The sequence below is a fragment of the Athene noctua genome, chromosome 23 (genome assembly GCF_965140245.1).
Source record: "Athene noctua chromosome 23, bAthNoc1.hap1.1, whole genome shotgun sequence".
Lineage (NCBI taxonomy): Eukaryota > Metazoa > Chordata > Aves > Strigiformes > Strigidae > Athene > Athene noctua.
In genome coordinates, this window is record NC_134059.1 from 5365481 (window position 1) to 5389300 (window position 23820).

At 58.3% G+C, this 23820-nt stretch overlaps 1 protein-coding gene across 1 annotated transcript; it reads left to right on the plus strand.

Annotated features, from left to right (window-relative positions):
- Window positions 1–227: 227 nt before the first annotated feature.
- MDFI (MyoD family inhibitor) lies at window positions 228–18612 on the plus strand. The gene is made up of 4 exons (XM_074925408.1): window positions 228–386; window positions 12532–12726; window positions 16758–17012; window positions 17406–18612. Exons 1-4 carry the CDS (start codon window positions 317–319, stop codon window positions 17660–17662), a joined length of 777 nt encoding a protein of 258 aa, XP_074781509.1. The 5' UTR covers window positions 228–316; the 3' UTR covers window positions 17663–18612.
- The last annotated feature ends 5208 nt before the right edge of the window (window positions 18613–23820 follow it).

Genomic DNA, 23820 nt, shown 5'->3' on the forward strand with positions numbered 1-23820 from the left:
ATTATTTTTTTAAGGAATTTTTGAGGAAAAAAAAAAAAAAAAAAACAAAACCTAAACAACAAAAAAACCCCACCAGAAAACAAACAGAGCCACCCCAACCCCGCAGCCCCGACCGGCTCCCTCCCGGGGCGGCGGGCGCGGGGGGCGCGGGGCGGGCGCGGGGCCGGGGATGCGCGGCGGGGGCGGGGGCGGGCGCGGGGCCGGGCCGGGGCGCGGCGGCCCGCGGGGCCCCAGGTGAGCGCGGCCCCGGGGCGGGGGGCGGCCGCCCGCACTCCGCCGCTGTCCCCGCCGCAGCCGCCGCGCCCCGCTCCCACCCATGTCCCAGGCCAGCACCCACCGGCCGAGCCGTCCGGAGCCGCGCCGGGCCGAGCCGGGCCCGCCGACAGGTACCGGGGGGCTCCGGGGGGGTGTAATTATATGTGTGCGTGTGTGTGTGTACGGGGCTGGGGGGGCACGGCTGGGGGCTGTATATAACTATATGTGTGTATGTGTGTGTGTGTACTGGGCTGGGGGGGCACCGCTGGGCCGGGGGTGTGCGATGGGGATGTGTATAACTATATATGTGTGTGTGTGTGTGTGTACGGGGCTGGGGGGGCACGGCTGGGGGCTGTATATAACTATATGTGTGTGTGTGTGTGTGTATTGGGCTGGGGGGGCACCGCTGGGGTCTGTATATAACTATATATGTGTGTGTGTGTGTGTGTATTGGGCTGGGGGGGCACCGCTGGGGTCTGTATATAACTATATATGTGTGTGTGTGTGTGTGTACGGGGCTGGGGGGGCACGGCTGGGGAGGGGGTGCACGGCTGGGGGCTGTATATAACTATATGTGTGTGTGTGTGTGCGCGCACAGGGCTGGGGGGGGCACGGCTGGGGGGGGTGTGTGCGATGGGGATGTGTATAAGTATATATATGTGTGTGTGTGTATTGGGCTGGGGGGGCACCGCTGGGCCGGGGGTGTGAGACTGGGGGACATGTATAACTCTGTGTGTGTGTGTGTGTGTGTGTGTGCACGGCCGTGGGGTGTGTGTAGATATACGTGTGTGTATGTACTGGGCTGGGGGGGGCTCCACTGGGCGGGGGGTGCGTGGCTGGGGGACGTGTATAACTGTGTGTGCGTGTGTGCGCACGGCTGGGGGCTGTATATAACTATATGTGTGTGTACAGGGCGGGGGGGTGCACGGCTGGGGGGTGGATATAACTACGTGTGTGTGTGTGTGTGTGTGTGTGTGTGTACGGGGCTGGGGGTGCACAGCTGGGGGGTGGATATAACTATATATGGGGGGGTGCACGGCGGGGGGGTGCACGGCTCGGGGGGATGTGGAGGGGTGTGCGACTGGGGGATGTATATAACTACGTGTGTGTGCGTGTGTGTGTCCAGCTGGGGGGGTTGGACAGCTGGGGGGGCCATAAGAGCGAGTGCACTTTTGGGGGACGTGTATATCTCTATGTGTGTGTGTGTGCAGGGCTGGGGGGGTGGATTTTGCACGGCTGTGGGGGGTGTGGGTGCCTGCCTGGGGGGTGCGTTGGTGGAGACCGTGTGTGTGTGGGGTGGGGGGCAGTGGGTGGCAAGCAGGGGGTGGTGTGGCTGGAGGGGGCACGTGTAAGCATGGCACGGGGTGGGGGGGGTGTATGGTGGAGCGTGTGCATGGCTGGGGGGTGCAGGGCTGGGGGGGTACTTGCATGCGTGTCCGGGGAGGCCGGAGCGGGCGTGTGTGTGGCTGTGGCCGGCGCAGCGTGGGTTCGTGCCCCCGGGTGGGTGCGTGTCCCTGCGAGCGCAGCAGCTGCGGCCCAGCCCGCCGGGACTTCGCAGCACAAACTTCACAGCGGTTTCTGTTGCTCGGCCAAGTGCTGGGGGGCGCAGGGCCGGCGTGAGCTGAAGGGGTTAAAAACACCCCCCCAGGGACGGGTGCAAGGGGCTGGGGGTTGGGGCTGGGGGGGCCCCTTCCTCACCCCGCGGTGACTCCCTGGGGTTCTCGGGTGGGATGCAGGGGGGCAGGATCAGCCTGCGGAGAAGTGGATGGAAAAGTTTTGGGAGTCCTCACTTTTTCCACGGGGCAAAACTGAGCCCCTGGGTTGTCCGGGCGGTGGGGTGGATCTGCCTGGGGCATCAGGACCTGTGCTGGTGGCCCGTGGCGGTTGGTCCCAAAAGATTCCCGTGTGGAAACTGTTTTAAAAATCCCAATGCGAGAGGAAAAAAAACGCCGGCGCAGGAAGTTGATGGCGAGAGGTGAAACAACCCATCGTGTGTCCTGTCAGACCAGACACAAAAGGGGCCAAATCCACCCCAGGACCAGCTCCCCGCGTGCTCCGAAAGCGGCTGCTGGGCAGCGGGCAGAGCTGTGCCGCAGGAGCCCCGGGCACGGGGATGCACAGAAACCGAGCTGAGCACAGCTGGATCTCTCCCCTTGTTGGCTTTGGCCCGGAGCGCGGCTGGGCCCAAGTTTCGGAGAATACATCCTCTTGTTCTCTTCCCTCTGCTTTTCCAGCTGGATGCTGCCGGCTCCGCTTCCCGGCTCAACTCTTACACCGCTTTGTGCTGCAGCTGCGTCCCGGGGCCGAGGCAGCTGCAGGGGCTGCTCGGGGTGTTATTTCTCTGGATTTCCCTCCATTCGCTTCCTTCTCCTGGTGGGAAACGGTGAATTTCTAATGCCTGGACCTAGTGCAAAAAAGCTTTTGCACGGGAACTTGCCACCAGCCTGGGTGAGGAGGAGCGCAGTGCACTGGCTGCTCTAAGATGGGTTGTTTTAAAAAGTAGTTTAGAAATCTGTTAAATGCGTCAGAAAAAAAGGGCCTTGCCACATTTCCGTGTTCCCAGCCGCTGGCTCCGCGCGAGCGGTGTGTAGGTAGAGCCATGGTCCAGCCTCCTCCCAGTTGTACTGGTGTCCTGAGCAGGAGCGGTGGGACGTGGCTGGGCTGTGCAGGGTCTGGGAGCAGCCGCGAGCGCCCGATGCGCTGTGGCCGTGGCAGAGGGGTGTCACCTCCATCCCAAAGCCGCCCCTAACCCACCCTCCTCTTCCCTAGCTCCTCCTGAAGGGGAGCGTGGATCCGGGGTGGGTGAACCCAAGCAGAGCTGGACCAGTTGTGCCTCCTTTACACCCCCATTTCACAGCGCGAAAAGCTGGGGAGGCCAAGGGGGTCTCCAGGACACCCTCAATTTCCATCTGCCCAGGCTCCAGGGGCCAAATTTCATGCCAAGAGAATACCCCTGTCCTGTCTCAGAGAGCAGCTTTCCGGTTGCATGTTTGAGCTTTGAGTTCTTGTTCACATCACTTCTTTCTTTCTTTCTTTTTGTTTTTTTGGTGAGCAATGAATGGACAGGGTCCGGTTTGTCTTTCGTGCTCATTTGGCCTCGTGACGTTTCGGTGCAGAGCCATTATAGCTTGGGCTGCGTCCAGGGGCTCTGTCACGCACCACGGAGCCTGGGAATTTTTGCTCGACTCCCTTTTCCGATGCTTTGCAAATTAGACCAGCTCGTTTGGTAACGCCGAGCCTGTGAAATAAATGGGGAAACTGAGGTGCCGGAGTGGTTTGGCCCAAGTTTGTGCGTCGTGGGCAGGGTTGGGTTGGCACTGCCATGCTTGGTCCTATTTCGTGGCCTGAGACGAAGCCCGTTTCCCGGAGTTTGTTCCTTGGCATCTCTGGAGATGGGCCCGGTGCCATCGCAGCCTCCTCCTGCCCAGGAGGGATGGGCACGTTGCAAACCAAACCCTTGAAATAGCCACAGGTAGTTTGCAGAGGAGCCTCAGAGAGAAGAGGCAATTGTCTGCCTGTGTGGAGTATGTGGGGTATAATTATATTTTTTAGGAATTAACAGAAAACAGGAGAAAAACAGCCTTTGGGCTGATGAGATTATTTTTGTCTTCCCTTCACAGGGAGGGAGAGGAGGGGGAGCAGGGACAGGCGGAGAGGGGCTTCCCTGATGGGAAGCAAACCCCTATAAAGATGCTCGAGGCAAATCCATCTCCAGCAGAAAAACCTTTCCCTTGGGTTTGATCCCTCCTTTCCCTTCCCCAGCAGGACATCTGCTGCGCGGGGCCACCACCCCGTCCCCCCTCCGTGTCCCCCCCTCCGTGCCTGTGTCCCAGCTCAGCCGCAGGCGCCGGCAGCTCGCGGCTCTTTGCTGGGAGCCGGGCAGGGATGGGACACTCACGCACTTTTTTGCCTTTAATTTTTTCTGCCTGTTCCCGAGGAGTTTGCCCCGAGGTGTAACAGGAGGCAGAAAGCTGTTGTATGCTGCAACCCCAACAAGGCAGCCGTCAGAATACAGGGATCCAGCTGCCTGCGTAAGGGTGCTGCCACCCTGCTTGGGGTCCTGAGCACCCATGGGTGCCCCGAGCACTGTGGGGCTGCGGACAGGGGAGGCTGGGCAGGAGTTGGTGCCACCATCACTCATGTCCCCATTACTGGGACCCTGTCCTGCTCTGGGAGGAGGCAGAAACAAAGGCAACCCCCTCCAAGGTTAAAATAAAAGGGTCTTTGCTTGTCTTAGCACTGATTTAAATGCAACTGGTTGCAGATTTGCATGCAGACATCCTGTCAGTGCAAAGCAGACAAAACCAAAAAAGCTTTGAAACAATTTTTTTATTTTTTTTTTTATCCCAGATAAAGTCTTTTTTCCACCAAAAGATTCATTTCTGGTTTTTCTGTCAGAGTTTCTCATCTGCTCATGAAAATGCTTCATTTTTTTTCTTGTCTTTGAACAACAACAACAAAAACAAAACAAAACAAAACAAAACAAAACCAACACCACCCAGATTTCTGGCTTTTTTCAAATGTTTCTGGTTTTGAACAAAACAAAGCAGAGCCCCTTCGGGGCTGTGCCGCTTGCCGCCCCAGCGTCCCGGTCCCACTCCAGCTCCTTATTGAATTTCCTTGGAAAGCGCCTGCTTGAGTCTATTAGTTGCAGAAACCTAAGCTGTCCTCTGGGCGTTTTCTGTAGTTTTTCTGATTTTTCCCAGAACTCCGCCTTGCTCAGGCCGTGCCCTGCGCTGGCTCCTGCAGGACGGGCACCCCTGGCCTCCCGGGACTGAGGGGTTTTGGGGGGGATGGAGCCACGTTGGTCACTCCTGGTGCTGGTGACCCCTTCCCGTGTCCCCCCCAGGGACCCACGCTCGGGTTGTACTGATGGCAACAAGCTATAGCTCAGCAGCAGGGATGGGGTAATTGGGATTTTTTTGCCCTAAATCCCACTCTTCAGGCTTTGCTCACTGCAACAAGATGCATGAATGCTTTCACCCATCTCTGTTTGATCTTAAGCTGGGCTTTAGCAGACTTGTTGGTCGTGATGTTGGACTTGGGGGGAGGTTCCCCCCTCACTCCGGTGCCGTCCCACTGTCTTGCCACTGGTGCATGTGAAACGGGGCGGATCAGGGAGCGGGCAGTAGCTTTGGGAAGCTCTTTCACCCCAGTCCCATCCTCTTTTGGGGTGCTCCCCGGTGTGAGCGGCCATGCCCAGGGCAGGACGGTGCTCACCCAGTTCAGCTGCTTTCCGTGCCAGTGCTGGGCTGCGGCTGCGCCTTTGCATCGCGAGGAAGAAGCGGGTCCTGGCTGGCTCCAGGAGCAATTACTCGCTCCACCCGAATGGCTTCATCGTTGGCCGGCCCCGCCGCCTTCCTTCAGCGAGCAGGCATGCTGCTGCCCCGCGAGCCGTGCCCTGACCTTTGCAGAAGAGCTCACTTTCACCTTGCCCCAGTTCAGGCCACGCTGCAGCTCCTCCAGAGCTGCTCTGGGGTCTGTGCTTAGAACAAACCCCAACCTAGTGAGCGTGCACACCAGCAGGAAGCTGAGCACCAGGACTGCAAAATTTTGGGCTCCATCACTGTAGGATGTTGCTTTGGGCAGATCCCTTCTACGTGCCTCAGTTTCCCCACTGGGCCGAGCAGTGAGAAGGTTCCATTTGACAGCATCTTAAAACTGCAGCTGTGCTGATGTAAAATACATGGAGATCAGGTACTGTGGGATGGGCACTGGCTTAAAACTACCCCGGGTACATCTCGGGATGAAAGGTGCTGCATAAGTGCAAATTATTATCCTTATTAATAACAATGTCCACCAGCTCACATTTCTCTGCTCTTCAATTAACTTTTTTTAAGGACTCTTAGCAGGTTAAAAAGACACAAATTTTCCCTGGCAGAACCTGTGCTGGTTTGACCCCGTAAGGTTACGCAATTACTGTACTGGCATGGTCCTTAATTAGACTCTCCATAATTTTCCCCAGCACAGCGGTGTGGCTCCTTGCTCTGTAATTCCCAGAGTCTCCTTGGATCTGATAGGCATCACACAGTCGCTTTCCAGGCTTCAGGGATAATTGCTTGTCCTTAAGGACACCCGGGATGTCGCAGGATCTCCTCCTGCATCCTTTCTCCGTGACAGACTCCCATGGCTTGGGGGTTTTACATCCTTCTGGCCAGTGCGGTGCTTGTCAAAGTCAAGAAAATTTGCCTCAACTCCAGGCTGGGTCTTTGACCCTTTGTTTTTCCCCATCATTTTTCTCCACTCCTTGGCCCCGCAGTGTGTTTGGGATGTTACACGTTGCTCTTCGGTTTAGGCAGAGCCCAGACCTGATGCGGGGAGATGGGCTGGCCTGGCAGCTGAAGGCAGAAACCTGCTGCTGCTGGGTCTGGTGTGTGTCCTGGGGTAAGTTGAGTTGTCCCTTGTCTCCAGTTTAGCCGTAGAGATTGTTTATTCCCTTGCACCTGCAGCTGCAGTCCCAAATGCTGCCTTAATATATATATATCTACGTTAAGTATATACTTGCTGCAGTGACAGCGGTGCAGTGATTTTATTTCTTCTCTTCCCTGAAACCCCTTCTCGAGGGTTGTCCCCACCACCCTGCTGTCCTTGCTCTCGGGTAGGAGCAATTCTTCCATGAGGGTTGGTTTGTGCCTCCTTTGCAGGAGCTGGTTGGGTCAACGAGGCTCTTTGGGTGATGGGATCTGTAGAGACCCCTTGGCATGGGGTCTGCGCCCCAACCCTGGAGTTGGGTTTTGTTGCTGGAAGAGCTCTCAGCCGAGGTCGAACACTGAACACGGATGGACTGGGTAGACGCTGGTCCTGGCCTGTCTGGCCGGCCCAAAATTCCTTTCTTCCTACCCACCCAATGGCTATAAATAACAAATAATAACAACTCCCAGGCTGGCAAGCTATTTGGGGTTTTGTGGGTTTTTTTGCTTTGTTTTGCTTTTTTGCATTTAGGAAGTAACTTTTCATAGAAACCAATATTTTTTTGACCGGATTCCTCATTGTCCCAGAACTGAACTGTTTATCCAAAGCATCGCCCAGGTGAGCAGAGACACTGGGGCAAATGCTTTCTGAGAGGGAAGCAGAGCTGTGCTGGATCTGTCCCAGGTGTGCTCAGGAGCTCAGGGTATTTCTCCTCCTTCCCCTTCCACCCTCCTTTTCCTTTCCCTGAATATCATAGAATCTGAAAATGCTTTAGTGCATTCATTTCAGACTGAATGTAAATAAGCCATTTGGATTTTTCCCAGTTGAGCAAACTTTCAAACCAGAATTTTGCTTTCCTCTCCTCCAGCCTGGCTCGTGGGATTGGAAGCATTTGCTTCAGTGCCGTCTCTTCTGCACTCGAAACCACTTAATCAAGCTCTAAAATATCCCTTGAATAGGTCAGACAGGCACCTGATTGGGCTAGGCAGCGTGTACGGGAAAACCAAGAGAGATTACACGCTCATTTTATCTGCATAAAACAGATTAGAAAGCTCCCAAACTAAATATTACTGCAAGGTAGCGTGTTGTTAATGGCAAACGCCTCGCTAGACTGTCTCTGTTTGTGTCTCCATCCCACATTATCTCGTCCCTGACGGACTAAAGGGAGAGAGAAGGGGGGAACGGGAGACTCTGCTGAGCATCTCCACATCGGCTGGAGTCGTGACCCACAGTCTTAGATTTGGGTGCTCTTCAGGTCCAGGAGAGCTCAGATGTGGATCCAGACATGTCGAGATCCTTCTCCCTCCCTGTTGCAACGGGTCGACACCACCTAATCCTGCTAAAGAGACAGGATTTGCTTGAGCTCACCAGTCCAAGCCTGTGTTTAGCTCCTGTGTGTTGGAGGCATTTTCTGTCCCATGCAGCCACGTGTGGGGCAGTGGTGGTGGGTACGTGCCAGGCTGGTGAGGTGTCCAGCCATCTCCCATCCCCTGATTTCTTCTCTGGAGCCAAAGGCACTTGGATAGGAGAGGGGCAGATAAATCAGAGAGATCCCAAGCAGCCAGACAGAGCATGTGTTGCATTAAGCTAAAGCTTGGGAAAGCTGCACAGGAGCCATGGGACAACCTGGGTGGGTTTGACCCCACAAGTGTGGCTCCAGCTTTGCGTTATCCCACATCCTCTGTGCCTTCCCAGCTGGGGGTCTGGGCACCACAACCGGCTGCAGAGAAGGAAACCCAGAGCCGTAAGATGCTGCGGCCGTGCTGCCCGTGCTGTGGCTCTGGTTTGTGCTGCCGGAGCAGCTCTGCCCTCCCCGAGCTCTCTCACCAGCTGCTGACACGCTGCAATTTCCTTTTGTTTGTCCAGCACTTTGGGGATGGGTTCGCTCAGTCCTGCAAGCTCATCAGGAACGAAGCATGCCTCCCACCCAAAGCACAAATACTTTTTCCCCTAATCAGAACGACTGGTGGTTGCCCCAGAAGCTCTTGCAGACACTGACCGAGCAGAGCGGGTCCGTGCTGCAGCCAGTGATCCAGAGGGACACTTTCTACATTTGATTTTGCAGGAGTATACTCAGCTAAAGCCAACAAAACCTTACGGCTTCTTTACATCTTTCCTCTCCTCCTTTCTTTTTTTTTTTTCAACTCTGCGATGCTTGGTGGACTTTGGAGCTCGCGGATGTCTTGGGGCTTTTACGACGGGTGGATTTGGACTTTGTAAATGGGGAGAATAGGCAGAAAACCTGACCTGTGTGTGCATCTCCCGGGCTTGGCAAGCAGGAGGCAGAGAAAGTAGTTCCACATCTATCGGCTTTCCTAATCTTTTGTACCTTACGGCAGCGCTGTGATTTATTGAAGCCCGGCTTATTATTTTTAAATGCCTTATTATCTCTGTTCTCATTAAAAAAACATGTGATTCGCCCTCCCTGTGCCGCGTTACCTTCATTTCTCCCTTGTGTTTTACAAAAAGTGGTGCAGAATGGGGGAGTGGAGACCTGGACTGTCATCCCAGGCTGTATCTCTGCATTGAGATGAGCATTTGCCGTGGCCAGGAAGGGGCTGGGGGTGCAGCTGTTATGGGGGGGCAGGCAGGGAAGGGGGTGGATGTCCCATCCTGAGGGCCGGCTCTCCTTAGGGCTTGGTCTTTTTGCCCGGGCTTGTGGTTGGTTTTAAACCCAACAGATGTAGGTCAAGCCTGGTCTTGTTCTGGTGGCAGCGAGATAGTAGCAGGGGAGGGAAGAAGGCAGAATAGCAGGGAGAGGGGACCCCAGGGGCACCTCACCTTGCTGGGGGACCCCCTGCCAGACCCCAGTGATGGAGCTGCTCCTCCCCACACCTCTCCCCTCTCACCCTCCCTGCTCAGCTTAGTGTGGTTTGGGGAGCAGAACCCCTACCTTGGGGGGTTTTGTGCCCCAAAACCTGTGTTCAGAGGAACAAAGAGGGCACACAACTCAGGGGGCAGGGGATTATCTGCACGGGACCCCTGTGGAGCTGCACGACGTGTGCGTGTGCCTGTCTGGGTCTGTAAGAGGTGCCACGCAGAGCAGCATCATTTAAAGGGGATTTAAAGGAGGAGAGGGAGCCGGGCAGCTGCAGGACAAGCCTGTGCCAGTGCTGGGGTCTGTCCATCTCTCCCTGTGCTATCAGGGATGATACCTCTTCCTTGGGTGCATTTTGCCAGGCTTCTTTGAGAGCTGATCTGTGCATTCCCACTGCATTTCCCTGTGGGTCAGAAGGTGCCTGGGAAGTGTCCAGTCCCAGCAAACCAGCAGTGCGGGCAGGGAGCTGGGGGGGGCAGGAGCCTGCAGGGTTTGTGTTGAGCCCACACGTGTCCGGCTGTCCCCAGCCCTGCCCCGGGGTTGAGCAGTGACCTGGAGGGCAGACACAGCCCTTCTCCCTCTCCCTCCCAGAGGATGCCATGCACTTGGGGGTCAGCGCCATCCGTACGCTCCCCAGGACGTGCAGCAGCAGGGAAGTGGGGCTGCACAAGGCAGGGAAGGAACCAACTTACCCAAATTGCTTTCCTGTCTATTTTTGTGTCTCTTCTGGCCACCTTGTTCCAGTGGGAGTTAATTTAATTGCCATCTTCCTCCCTGCATTGCTGTGGTTGTGTGTGAGACCTCTTGTTGTGCAGGGTAATTATACGTGTGAAGTGGACGTGGCAAAAACGAGCCTTGTCTCAGTAGTCGGCGGACCAGCACGCTCGCCATCCACACAGCCCAGTGCTGCTGCTTTCTCGCAGAGCTCAGGGTCTAAACAGATAGTCCTTGTCCTCAGCCCCTTGGGAACGGGCACGGAGCGGGCAAGGGATGTGATGGAGGCAGCGCAGGGTGGCCGTGGCGGAGGCAGGGATCAGCTGGAGCTCTCGCCGTGCACAGAGCAGCTGCCAGCCCTTCTCCCGCTGCAGCACCTGATTTTCCAGCTCTTTTTGCCAGGGTAGATCTCTCGCTGCGGAGGGGAGCGCTGACCTTCAGGGTGAGAGCAGGGCAGGGAATCTAGCAGTGCTGGAGCTGCTCTGGGCAACCCAAAAGTCTTGGCTGTTGTTTTTTAAGTCCTGAGCCAGCTCCAGGCATCTCAGGGGAGAAACCAGGGCAGCTACACCGATACCCGGTGGCTCGGATCCCTTCCCAGAGACCACGCAGGAGCTGCACCCACTGTGATCTGCACTGGGTGCCTCTGACTCAGGGCTTCGTCCAGAGCTCCTCAGCCATCGGGGTTTTCATGTCTGGCTTTATCAGGCGCTGACTAAAATGCCGCAGGTCTGACTCAGGCCAGTCCAGGTTGGGACATGACAGAGGACGTAGAGGCAGCAGCATGTAGTTATTATTCACATACACACCACGCCTATGTGCAGACACCTATAGGTGGATGACAGCCTGCTCTCTTCTCCTCTCTGTTTTGCCCTGGGCTTTCCAGGGGCATGGGAATAAGCTTTCTATTTTCTGGGCCTCACATACTGCCACTCCGCTTGGGATTCGGAGCCAACGTTGCTGTGCAAAACTCAGCTGGAGCTGCTGACTTCCCCTTGCTTGAGCCCCCAAAATTCCCTCGCCTGCAAGAGCTGTGAAGCTGTATCAGGATGAGCTTTCCCTCCCAGCAACCCCCCCCCCTCACAGGAGCTCCAGTACCCCAGGCTGGATCAGCATCCTTGGAAAGGTGGAGAGGATGGCCCCGGGGGGAAACTGAGGCAGGTGGATGAACATGTGGGGTGTAGTGGAGCTGGGAGCTGAGCGAGCATCGCTCCAGGCTGGTCACAGCGTGTCCTGCTCCTGCCGACTCGGGGTGCGGATGGGGCCCTCCGCCTCCCTTGTAGGGCCTCTTGTTATAGTCCCTATAATTATATGTGTGGGGTCTGCCTGCCTTCCTCCCCGGCTCCTGCTTGTAGGACCTCTTGTTATATTGAGTCTAATGAAGTGTCCGAGGTCTCTCTTCCCCCCACCCGCCCTTGCCTGCCTGCATGTAGAACCTCTTGTTATAGCCAGGGAAATTATGGGTCTTCGGTCTGCCTCCCTTCGTCCAAGCTATAATTTAGTTTTATATAAAGTGCGGTCCAGCCCCTGTTGTGCAAGCAGTTGCTATTCCGGGTGCTGGGGAGAGGGATGGGGCAGCGAGGAGGGGGCTCGCAGTGGGTGGGGGAGCGCAGCATCGCACTGAGCACCCCACAGCCCTCCTGGGTACCCCACAGCCCCTCTGCCACGGGGGGGCAGCCAGCCCCCCAGCGCTGGCTCTGCGGGAGGTGGTTATGGCTTCTCCTCGCGTGGTTTCTGCAAGGGAGCGTGTGGCATTGGGGTTTATCCCCCACGGGGAATAACACATCTCTTGTTTGGGGGTTTGCTTGCCCCATCGAGGGGGTCCCGCAGGGGCTGCTGCTGTCCCAGAGCAAGCGGCAACACGAGGGGAGGTGGCAGCCGCTTCCCGCAGGGAAGACAGTGGCTCTTTCATGGGAAGAGGGGGATGAAAAATCCAGTTTGAACTGCTGAGTGTAACCAGATCCCCTTGGCTTTTTAGCGAAGGAATGTGGGACCTAGGGAGGGTTTTTGGGAGGGTGCTGCCGAACCGCTGGCGTTGCAGCGGGGTGAGCAGCCGCAGAGTGATGCAGCCCCCGATGCCCATCCCGAGCAGCGCCAAACCCCCACGCAGTGCTCCAGCTCTTCCCCCCACTCCGTACTCTGAGCTGCAAAAGCAACAGGGGCAGCTGGATTTGACTCATGCCCAAAATCAAGAGTCCCAAAAGCACCGTCCAGTGCCGTTCGCAGCGGCTGGGGGTGTGCTGCGGGTTGCTGCGGGTTTGGGTGACTGGGGGGGGGCTCTGCCCACACCTCGGTGCACCCCGGGGTGCTCAGCTCCGACCCCGTTTCTCTTGCAGAGGCGGGTGAGACCTCGCGCCCTTCGCCGAGGCAGACACCAGCAGCACCGTCGGCAGAGCCCCGGCCGCCTGCCCGCCCCGCTGCCAGCCCCGTGGCACCGAAGAAGGAAAAACCCCTGGAAGATGATGAGTCCCGAAAAGTTGTGACGAAGAGCCCCCGGGCCGAGCTCGCGGGCGCTCCCGAAGCTGTGACATGTGAGTGTTTCCCTCCGTGGTGGCATGTGCAGCTCCAGACACCTCCAGGTGCCCGTGCTTTGGGCTGCTGCCGTCTAATCAGGAACAGGGCTCATTAAAAAGGCGGGCAGCTGTGGTGGGAAGCCATCTCCTCCTCGCTCTGCTCTTCCCCACATCAAAGCAAAAGGCTTTAACTGAGCGTGAGTCACCAGGAGCTGGGGAAAGCGAAGGGCGGCATCCAGCAGCGTCCTTGGGAGCAGCGGGAGGCAGAGGGAGAGCAGGATGGGCAGCTGGAGGAGCTTTCGGTCGTGTTGGGGTCCTTCTGGGATGCTGTGGTGGGAAGAGGGACCAGCCACAGCGGGAAGGAGGTGGCTGCTGTATGGAGCATCCCCCAAAGCCGCAGCGGGAGAGGGGAGAGCCCCCGGCAGAACGGGCTCCATGGCCACAGCCACGGCAGGGGGGTGCAGCAGCCGTTTGCTGGAGCAAAGGGAGATGCTTCCCCTCGGGACAGCTCTTGCCTTGGCGTATCCAGGGCAAGGGCGAGGCTGGTGCAAAGCCGGGTTGGGGACGGGACGGGCTGTCTGCACTGAGGAGCTGGTTTTGCTGGAGGCAGTGGTGAAGCCAAGCAGCACCTCCTCCTTTCTGCTGCTGCAAACCTGCCGATCCCCCCACCGTGAGAAATACTGGGGTGGGGTAGGAGCAGAGGTGGGGGGTTAGCGTGCCCTTGCTCCATTTCCCATTGCAGGGACGGGAGAGCGGAGCTGGCAGATGTGGGAGACCAGGGACCAGGCTCTCCTGGAGTCCCACCGTCCATCCTTTCCCTGGCCCCCAGCCTGGATCTGAGCGTTTTGCTCCCAGGCTGCCCCTTCGGCACGCAGCCATTCCCCTTTTGTTGGATGCGAGCATGCAGCTTTCCCTTCCAAGGGGCGTAAAGTGAATGGATGCTTCCCAACGGGGAGAAGGGAGGGTGGGAATGAGGTTGCAAACTTCGAAGCACGGGCGGGCACGGGGTGGGAAGGGGAGGGGACAGCAAAATCCGGGCGCTCCTGCCGGCGTACGTGGAGCGAGGAGAGCGCACACGTTTCCTCAACCAGAGCTCGAGCCCTTGCAAAGCATCTGGGAGCTGGGCCGGCTGCCCACAGACATTCTGCACCTCTGAGTCACGCCGCAGCCTGCTGCACCCTGCATGGTGCGGCCCCACGCAGCCCCCTCCCCAGCCCACCCCTCCCCGGGGCAGCTGCCCCACAGGCCCCGAGGCTGGGAGGAAGGTGACGGCCCGTGTCCAGGCTTGCCTGGGTGCTGGGTGCAGGGAACTCCCCCCCTCCTTCCCCTCTCCTTCCTGGGAAATGAGGTTCAGCTCCCTGCGGAGCATCACCTCCCGCACCCCTTGTTTTGCAGCCCGCTCCTCACTGTGCATCCCACTGCTGCTGTTATGGGGGGGGGGGTCACTGTTGTGAATTCCCTCCTTTGGCAGGACCTGGGCAGCACATTTGGGCTCCCCCATGGGAAGGCAAAAGGATGGTGGTATTTTCATGCCACTTCAGCACATGCAAGGTCGGGGGGGGCCCAGGCAGCAAGGGGGTGTCGGATGTAGAGCCACATTCTTCACCAGAGGTGCCGGGATCACAGAGTTACAGAATCACAGAATCATCTAGGTTGGAAGAGACCTCGAAGCTCATCTAGTCCAACCCCCCCTGGGCTCAGCGCTGCTGGCCGAAGCCTCCCTTGGTTCTTAAATTTGTCTTCTGGCAGTTTGGGAGCAGCCAAAATGGGGATTGCAGGTTTGGGGCTCTGGGTGTTGAGTTTCAGGTGAGAGCAGCAGGTGGCCACGACGTACTGGTTTGTCCAAGCCCCGTTAGGCTCAGGAAGGTGACATTTGGCAAAGGTGGTGGCTGGGGGGGGGGGGGGGGGGGGTCACAGTGGGGCAAGGACAGCTGTGCTCTGGGCATCTGTCCACGGAGCCCTGGTGGTGCTGCCATGGGGGAACCTGAGCTGAGCCGGCACCGCGGCTGTGCCGGGGAGTGTCATCTCGGGGGTGGGACACGAGGTGAATGTCCAGGAGGTTTTTGGTCGTGGAAGAGCCAAAGGCAGGTGCTTTCCCCCAAAGCTCTGGTTTCCCACCCTGGTGCTGGTGGGTGGATGCGGTGGGGGCTGTCGGGCCCCGCGCTCCTGCCCTGGCACCCATGTTATTAGGGGGTGTTATACACTGCTCCCCCTCGGTTTGAAGGTGTCTTTTTCAGAAGAACTTTGGGCTCCTGTGAGTTGAAGGCTCTCATAAAAAATGGAAGCTATTTTTCCTAACTTAGAGGGGGAATTACTGGCTGCCTTGCGCTGCCACTCGCTGGAGCCGGAGCGTGATTTTGATTTACAAACAGTTTAATCTGAGGAATGCAGCAAAATGGAGCACGCCAAAGCCAGCATGTTGCATGCTGCTGCACACCCCCAGAGAAGCCCAGCCCTTGAAGCTGCAGAGTATTTGCTGCCGTGGGGCACTGCCAGGCCGAGCTGCTGGGGGGGTCCCTGCGGGCTCAGCCCCTGCCCGGGCAGCCCCGGGGCACCACAGGCACGCTCTGGCACGGGCAGTCAAGGGCGGTGCAGAAGGGCACATAGGAAGCCCACACCCCCCAGGAGTTTGTTGGTTTTTTGGGGGGTGGACACATCCCATTTTGTCCAAGACCTGTTTTCCATTTCTCCTTTCTGTCCTTCTCGCACCCCTCCTGCTCCCAGCCCGCTCTTCCCGCTCAGCTCCGGTTATTTTAAGTTCCCTTCCCAGCGTGTGTCAGAGACGCAGCCTTTCACCCAAGCACCCGGTTAAACTTCCTCCGCGGTCTGAGCCCAGCTTAGTCTGGCAGAGCCGGGCGCTGGGTCCATTCATTTGTGTTTTTCTAACCTCCATCTATTTTATTTTCGCCGGCAAGGGCGGGTGCAGGACAGAGCCCGTCTGTGCCCCTTCCACCCTGTCGGTCTCCCCGTGTCCCATGGCCACCCCACGCAGAAAGCAGCTCCTGTTCCCCAGCAGCTGGAGGTGCCTTTGCCCTCAAGCCTCTCGCCTGAATCATCCCTTGTTTACTGCCACGGGAGAGGAAAATCAAAGTTTGGCCAAAGCACCATCAGGCAGGATTTTATTTGTGGCTTCGCTTGGTGCTGCTGCGGGCAGGGGGATGGATGGATGCTTGAACCCTCCTCCCTTCTGCTGGGCTCCCAGTCCTCTCCCCCACCTCAGGAGGCAGCATGGAGCCGCGGTGCGGGGCGAGAGCGAAGGGCTGAGCCTTGCCACTGGCTCCAGCAGCATCCCGGCGGGGTGCGGGGCCGCCGGCCTCTCCCCCTGCAGCGTGCGAGGGCTGGAGGGAGGCGCAGACAGAGCAGATAGTTATTTTCCTCCTCCTGCAGAGAAGTTCAGCCAGAGGCTGGGGAGACCTTTAATTAAGTGGCCGATTCACACAGTCCTGAGGAGTTGAGCAGCCTGGCTCTCCGGCAGCGTTTCACCTTCTCTGGCTTTGCGGAGGGCGATGGGGATGGCCAGGAGCTCCGGCAGCAGCGCTGCGCCCAGGGCTCATGGGACGGTGGCTTGGCTAAAGGGTGGCTCTGGGCTGGAAGCAGCCACGGGCTCTTCTCTTCCCCACTTGGCACAAGGTGAATTTGCCTCGCTGTGCCTCTGCACCCACTCGGGTTGGCCACTGTGGCTTCATCCCTCCTGCCTGTGCTGGCAGCGCTTCGACCCTGCCAGACCTCCTCCTCCGGGTCCTCTGCTGCCCTTCCAGCATGGCCTTCACAACAAATCTTCATTGTGTGCTCTTTTTTCATGCCTTCCTCTCTCTGGAGCCTCTCTCTTCTTCCCTCCAGCCATCGCTTCTTAGCATCTCCTTTTCCATCCTCATCCTCTTGGTCCGTGTGTGTGTTAGCATCACTTCTTCCCAGCCACCAGGTCACCTGGAGTCCGCCTGGTGACGGAGTGCCCAGGTGGTGGCAGAGGACTGGGTACGTGTTCCTCCCCCAGCAAAGCGCTGCAGGGAGGGCTCAGGGTTGGGTAACATTTTTCTCCCCCTGACCAGGCCAGCCCCAGGTGCGACCAGCCCCGCAGCCCCCCAGCCCCTGCACCCATCTGCTGCAAAACAGCGCCGGGCGGGGGCCGGACCCAGGCGGTGCCAACGGGGAGGCCGGGAACGGGGTCTTCCGCCCCCTCCCCAGCACCCAGAAGCCTCACCGAAAGCTGCAGTCGCACCACTCCATCAACAGCCAGAGCAGCAAGAAGAGCAAGGGCAGCTCCAAGTCGGCCTCTTCCCACATCCCTATTGAGGCGCAAGAAGGTAGCGGCTCTCCCCGGGAAGGGGGTGTATGTGTCCCTTTCCAGCCATTCTCCTCCAGCCCTGCATCCCTTGGGGTCCCTCAGGTAGCATCTGTCCAGCCCACGGGGACCCCCAGTCCTGGACACCAGCTGAGCTCCCCTCCTGGCAGCCTGGTGCTGAGCAGGCTCATCTCATGTCCTCCAAAACTGGTCTCTCTTGGGGTCTGGGCATGTCCCCGGGTGTTGAGGGAGGTCCCTGGAGCAGTGCTTGGCTCCCAGCCCCTCTTCCTATCCCTTCCATTCATTCCCGAGGGACGATTTCCACCCTTACGGGGCTGAGCATCCATCCACCGGGTGCTGCCTTACCCAGCCGGTCCCGTCCCCCCCTGCCCACTCTCTGGCTGTTCCTCCACAGACTGCTGCGTCCACTGCATCCTCTCCTGCCTCTTCTGCGAGTTCCTGACCCTCTGCAACATCGTGCTGGACTGTGCCACCTGCGGCTCCTGCACCTCCGAGGACTCCTGCATCTGCTGCTGCTGCTGCAACTCGGGCGAGTGCGCGGACTGCGACCTGCCCTGCGACATGGACTGCGGCATCATCGACGCTTGCTGCGAGTCGGCCGACTGCCTGGAGATCTGCATGGAGTGCTGCGGGCTCTGCTTCTCCTCCTGAGGGGCCGCACTCGCCGGGGGGGAACCGCTCCTGGCCCCCCCCGCAGCGGCCGAGGGTCCGGCTGGTCCCTGAGCCGGTGTGAAACGCCAAAAGAGGGAGGAGAGCGATATACCCCCATTGCAAACCTCATCCTTGGAGCTGGTGAGCTGGGCTCGGATCCTGCCTGGGGAAGGGTGAATCCGTTAGGGCCGCGGGGACTCCGGGGATGGCCGGCATCTCGTCACGCTCTACCTCTTCCCCGCACCGGGCCGGTTCACCAAGGACCGCGGGAGCCTCCTGCCACCTGAGCCGAGAGCAGGAGCGCCCGCCCTGTGCGCCCCAGAGCCCACGGGTGCCACCCCGAGGGTCCCTGCGTTGGGGACAGCCACTGCCAGCACCCGGGGCTGCCCCAGGACAGTGCTCTGGTTTACACAGGGGTGACACAGACCATCTTCCCCCCTCCCTGGGACACCTCCAGGGCTGGGCACAGAACAGAGCCTTGCTCCCCGCCAGGCACTGGGAGATGCCGAAGCCTTTAGCCAGGCTGTGGGACACATCCTGCCAGCCCCCACCCCTCCTCGGTGCTGAGATCGGCAGCCAAGTGCAATACACACAGTCTGCTCCCCTCCCTGGTTCACTGGCTGGGAAGAAGCTTTTCCTTCTCCAGTCCCTGCAGTGGGGTTGCAGCCGGGGGCCAGGGCAGCTGGGGAGAGCCCGCAGCCGTACCAAGCTGCTCCCGACCCCCGTGTGTCCCCAGGGGCGGTGGGGCAGGGTGGCCTGGTTGGTGCCAAATGACCCCCAGCAGTTTTGGCCCCGTCCCACCAGCCCGGAGACAGGGCTTGTGGCTGGGTGGGGATGGAAAACATCCCGTTGAAGGGCTGGGGAGACGGGGAGGGAAGTGTCACGCTATTTTTATATTTTTTTGTCCCTTTCATTTGTTACTGTAAATAAAGGTCTTTCTTCATTTCTGACCAACGGCTGCCCCATGACATGCTCTGCAGGGCACAGCAGCTCGCAGCCACGCCGTGTCCCCCTCGCAGCCACGCTGTGTCCCCCATCCTGCTCCCAGCTGCAGGGGCGCAGGGGCTGGTGGGGAGGCTGCAAGGCTCCTTTGGCCTTGGGGACATGGGACAGCTTGGTGACAGCCCCACGGTGCTCCTGTTTTAGTCCTTGGGTTGGAAAATGCGAGAGGACTCCCTGTCCTTCGCTTAGGGAACAGGTCAAGGTCCTGGTGTGCCGCAGCCTGGCACCAGCTCCCTGCCCTGCTCCTGCAGCCATGGGCCAAACCCTGAACCCCACTGCAGCACCGTCCCCTGCGTCTCCCAGGGCTCTGCCCTGCAGCGCAGCCCTCAAGCTTCTTCACCTGCCCCAGGGACACAACTTCCCCGAAGGAGAAAATAAATGATGCAAATTCCTGTCTGCGGGGCTGCGGTGGGCACCGGCTGCCCAGGGTTGGCAGGAGGCTGTGGGAGCTGGCAGCCCGCCGAATTTGGGTGGTTTGGGTGCTCCTGCTGCCACCCACCATCTCCCATCCCTGCCGTGGGACCACCAGCTGTGCCATGCCATGCTGTGCTGTGCCATGCAGCTGAGGGACCAACAGCCCCCACACCAGAGGCTCACTGCCCCTCGGGGGGCTCAGCCATCCCAGCAAGGCTGCTGCCTGGGCTGAAGTTGAACGAGGAGGGAAAAATACTTAAAAATCGAGGCCAAATGGGTCAGTTGGTCACGGCGACACAAGCTGGTTTGGGATCTGGGCTGCCTGCCCTCCGGCGCTGCTGCTCAGCCATGAAACCTATTTTTAGTGGTGAGCTAAAGGCAGCCGGAGCCCAGCGCAGTGCAAGTGCATGGAGGGGAAGAGGATGGTGCAGGCAGCCTTCCTCCACCCCACGCACGGCAGCGAGGACTCAGGTTGATGGATTTTAGCCCTCGTTCTGGCACGGGTGCTTGGGCTGAGCCCTGGAGCGTGGGGTCGAGGAGGTGGGATGCACAGCAGTGCCCACCCCAGGTCGGACGGGACCGGGGCCCCATCCGGCACTCGCAGGGTCGGTGGGAGCTTTTCCACAGGCTCTGGCTGAGGCTCTGCTCCAAACCGTTTGCATCCTTGGCAAGGAGGGACGGAGGAGCTGGCCTTCCCCAGCCTGGCCTCACTTGTGGTGCTAATTAGGGAGGTTGGAGCTGGCAGGGCGGCTCTCCCCACCAGCCGTGGTAACGAGTGCTGCCGGAGTCTTTTAATGGGGAACAGATTCCCCCAGTGCGGGAGGGCCCTGCGGGCTGGCCGTGCTGTGTGTGCTTGTGTCCTGGCGTGGGAAGGGGGTGGCATGCACCCCTGAGCACCCACCTGTCCCCCCACCTGCTGCCTCCACTTTGCTCCAACATAAAAAGCCCTTTTAATGCTTCTCCCAAGGGACCAAGTGCCCCCCCAGCAGCTCTGTCCCCCCGCTGCAGCTTGAAACTCCTGGGCAAGGCCGAGCAGGGAGGTGGGGAGCAGAGCTGGGCTCTTCGTGGAGCATGAGGTAGTGCTGAATGTATGTGATGTTCACGCCTACGAATGTACTTCAGTGACAGCTGCCTTCGAAAAAATGCAAATAAAATAGCAGTTGCCTGTGCAGGGCTACCCAAAAGCAAACAGCTCAGCCTTGCAGAGCGATGCTCTGCAAAGCCACGCTCAGAGAGGTCCCACCTTCCCCACCAGCTCTTCAGGACTGAACACTGGAAGGGGCAAAAAAAGATTTTTTTCAAGCCCATACCCCAAGCCTGGGGCATATTCACTGCCCTGAGCAGTACTGGCTGCTCTGCTCGTGTCTTGGGTGCTCCTGAAAATCACAGGGACTGTTCTGGGTTGTTGGAATGATGGACCAGAGCAGGGAATGATGGACCAGAGCAACTCAAGTCCCCAGAAAAGGCTCGAAAAGCCAAGTTCAAGCCTTCCTCTGGATGCAAGCTGATGCTGGCCATCCACCTTGCAAACCACCGGGGAAGGCAAGAGTTAAACCCTCCTGCCTGGGAATTAATTAACAACAGATGTGCTCAGTTTTAACTAATTACTCTCCTGCCAGCACTTGGTTTTTACAGTTCCCTCAGAAGCCTCTTAGAGCCGGGAGCCATCACACGGTACCTGTATGGATGCTGGCCCCGCAGGCTGGGCTGTGCTGGGCACCCTGGGCTGGCTCAGCCTCCTTCCCTGGCCCCTCACTCAGCGTCTCAAATGAAACAATACAATGAAAAGGGCTAAAATTCGTGAAATGGTCCAGTCACCTATACTAGCTTTGCTCTGGTGTTCCTGGTTTTAGATCAGCTGAGTGGTGGGGTCCCCCCAGGAGCAACACGTGTCTGCATCCCCGGGATGGGCAGTGCATGAACCCAGCTGGGCATCGGTGCTGCCTGGCCGATATTCTCTGCTGGTGATTTATTATGGACGGGACAGTGGGTATATAAATGATGGGAGCTGATTGTCTCATTGCTAATAGACTGCCAGGGCTGTTCCTGGGGCTGCATCTGTACTGCCAGGCTCCCGTGCTGAGCGTGTCTAGAGATGCAGCCGGCATATAGCAAGATGTGCAACACAAGGCTTGGAAACTATGCAGAAGCTGTGGCAAGCAGGTGAGAAACCCTTCTGCTTCAGGGCTGGCTCACCCCGTTGCCGTGAGGTTTCTGGGCACCCTCTTTTTCCACGTGCTGCAGGCGGCTGGAGGATTCTGTACGGATGAGTCCTGCATTCGAGCAGCTTGGATGCACCTCGGCTCCTTCAGTGGAGACTTGCTTTCAACAGCCCGAGCTATTTCTGTCCACAATCACAATCAATAGAGCAAGAGAGGATTTTATTTTCCACTCCAAATACTTTCTTCATCCTGTTTCCTCCCAGTTCACACGGCAGACTGGGGCAAGCTCCAGCAAGGAGGCCCACGAAGCCGTGTCCTCCTCCTCCTCCTCCTCCTCCTCCTTCTCCTCCTCATCCCTGCCGATCCAGTCCCCCACTCCTACTCCCACTCCTGCCCCGGCCACAGCCCCGTGCAACCCCGACGGTCCCTTCTAATTCACCACAATCCAAGGGGCAGGTTTTGCTGGGAGTGGGGTGGGAGAAAGGCATTGCACGTGTGCGTGCCTGCACACACACACGCTCACACACGCACACACACACAAGAAAACATTTTCAGAGCCAAAGGGAAAAAAATAAAACTAGGTCTTTGGAAGACACAGCAGCTCATGTAATCCCAGGTTCTGCTGGGCTGCCTCTGCACAGCGCGGCGATGGGGGGACGGGCCGAGGGGAGACGACTGCAGTCTATTAAACTTCCTTTGTGAACCTGCCAGACTGACAACAGCTGGAAGGAATTAACATTTCAGGTCCACCAGCTCCTCTCCTTGCTTTCACCCTTCCCCAAAAACCAGCTTGAGGCCACAGGCCCAGCAGCATCACTTTTTCCCACTCTTTGGCGTCCAGCAGTATCTGGTCCGAGCTGATTTCTTTAATTCTGAACCTGCCAGAAACGTGAGCATCTGCTGAATGAAAAACCCCGGTGCCTGCGCTGGCACAAAAGCCAAGTTTGCGTCTCTCGTGTGTCCTAGAGGGCTGGGACCGAGATGGGGTGTCACAACAGCACTGCAAGGTGGCTTCAAGCCATCTCGCACCTCTCAGCCTGTTGTACAAGGGACAGCACTGTCAAGGAAGGAAAAAAACACCCAGACTGCTGCCACTCGGGGCAGCACGGACACCCTGCATGCGTGCAAGAGGCAGGGAAGGGTTTGTTGGCCGGTGAAACCCCACCAGCTGCCAGAGAGCCTGTGTTTGCTGTCATTTTGGGGTCGCCTCATGCTGTGCGTGCACCCGTGCCTCAGAGCTGCCCATCCCCTGATTTTTGAGGACCCACACCCCGGCGAGGGGGTGCTGCCAGCCCAGCAGCCTGGCCCCTTCGCTCTGGGAGGTGGGAGCTTGGCAGGAGCCAGGTGGGGGGGAGTGGGGTGGGACAGCTCTGTGCTGCTCTTGCCAGCAGAGATTACACAGAAAGTTATCGTGTCTCGAGGGAAGGGGGGTGCAGAAGCTGTCTGAGCTCTGCGATAGCTGAAGCAGTGCAGAATTGGCAAATGTTGGAGGGTTTTGCTGCCAAACGGCAATCTGCCTGAAAGCGCCGGCTCCTCCAGCCAGCCTTGGAGGCTGGGACACAATTGGAGACCATATATCCCCACGTTCTGCCTTGCTACCAAGTTGGAGAAGGAAAATGCAGAAACGCTCATGTTAACCCTCTCCTGGGTGCCTGGGGAGGAGCGGAGAGAAGCCGAGCAGTCCAGTAAGCCCCTCACCCTTAGGCACTGCCAGGGACCTGGGCGAAGAGGGCTCTGCTCCCGGACAAACACCGAGACCCTGAGGGACACAACAAGGGACAAAGCCAGGATGCACAGGACAGATGGACCTGTGGCCCCTGGGCTCATACACATGTATATGTGAGTATATACTCACAGGCACATATATCCAGGGACCACCACTCGACTTAATGCACCCCCTTCCACCTCCTGCCCAAAGGCAGAGAAACATGGTTGAAGCCCAGCTGTCGGAGAGCTGGACAGACACACGGACCCTGTCTTGCCCCAGTGGGTATTTTCTCTTGCCCAAGAGCATCCTGGAGCTCAGCATCACCACAGACTCCAGTGCCAGGGCTCAGGGCAGAGCTGGTGGCTGGAAGGAGCGGGTCCATCAGGGAGCAGATGACTTTTCCAGCATTGGAGAAGTCAGGAAGACAAGAGGGAGAAACAACTACTTCAGAGCTCCGTGTGTGGTCCAGTCCTCCTGCCGTGGCCGCCTGGGGAAGGCACAGCAGCCCTGGGCTCGGGCACACCTGGGCCGGGGCACAACAAGGCCGGATTTCAGCCCCGAAGCACCACACTTTCCTGCACGACCATTACCAGGGCTGATTCCACCCTCTGGGCTCCTACATACAAGCCCCACGCTGGGTGCCGTGTCCTTTGCAGGTGCAGAGCAGTGGCCTGAACCAGGAAACATCACTAATAAAATCGAGTGACTTTATTTTTGTTTCAATAACATTTCGTATGCCTTCAACTCCTTAACGTGCACCTTATTTCATCTACAGAGCTGATCTAAACCCCATCAGCTGAAGCATCTCCTTTTTTCCTGCGAGGAAAAGCTGCAGCCGTTGCCCGAGTGGCTTTCGAGTGTCACCTTGTCCC

Excerpts from the sequence above, each read along its gene's own strand:
- MDFI (XM_074925408.1), top strand. The coding sequence starts at position 317 with ATGTCCCAGGCCAGCACCCACCGGCCGAGCCGTCCGGAGCCGCGCCGG. Across the intron at positions 12,727-16,757 it reads CGCTCCCGAAGCTGTGACAT|GCCAGCCCCAGGTGCGACCA; the intron begins GTGAGTGTTTCC and ends CCCCCTGACCAG. Across the intron at positions 17,013-17,405 it reads CCCTATTGAGGCGCAAGAAG|ACTGCTGCGTCCACTGCATC; the intron begins GTAGCGGCTCTC and ends GTTCCTCCACAG.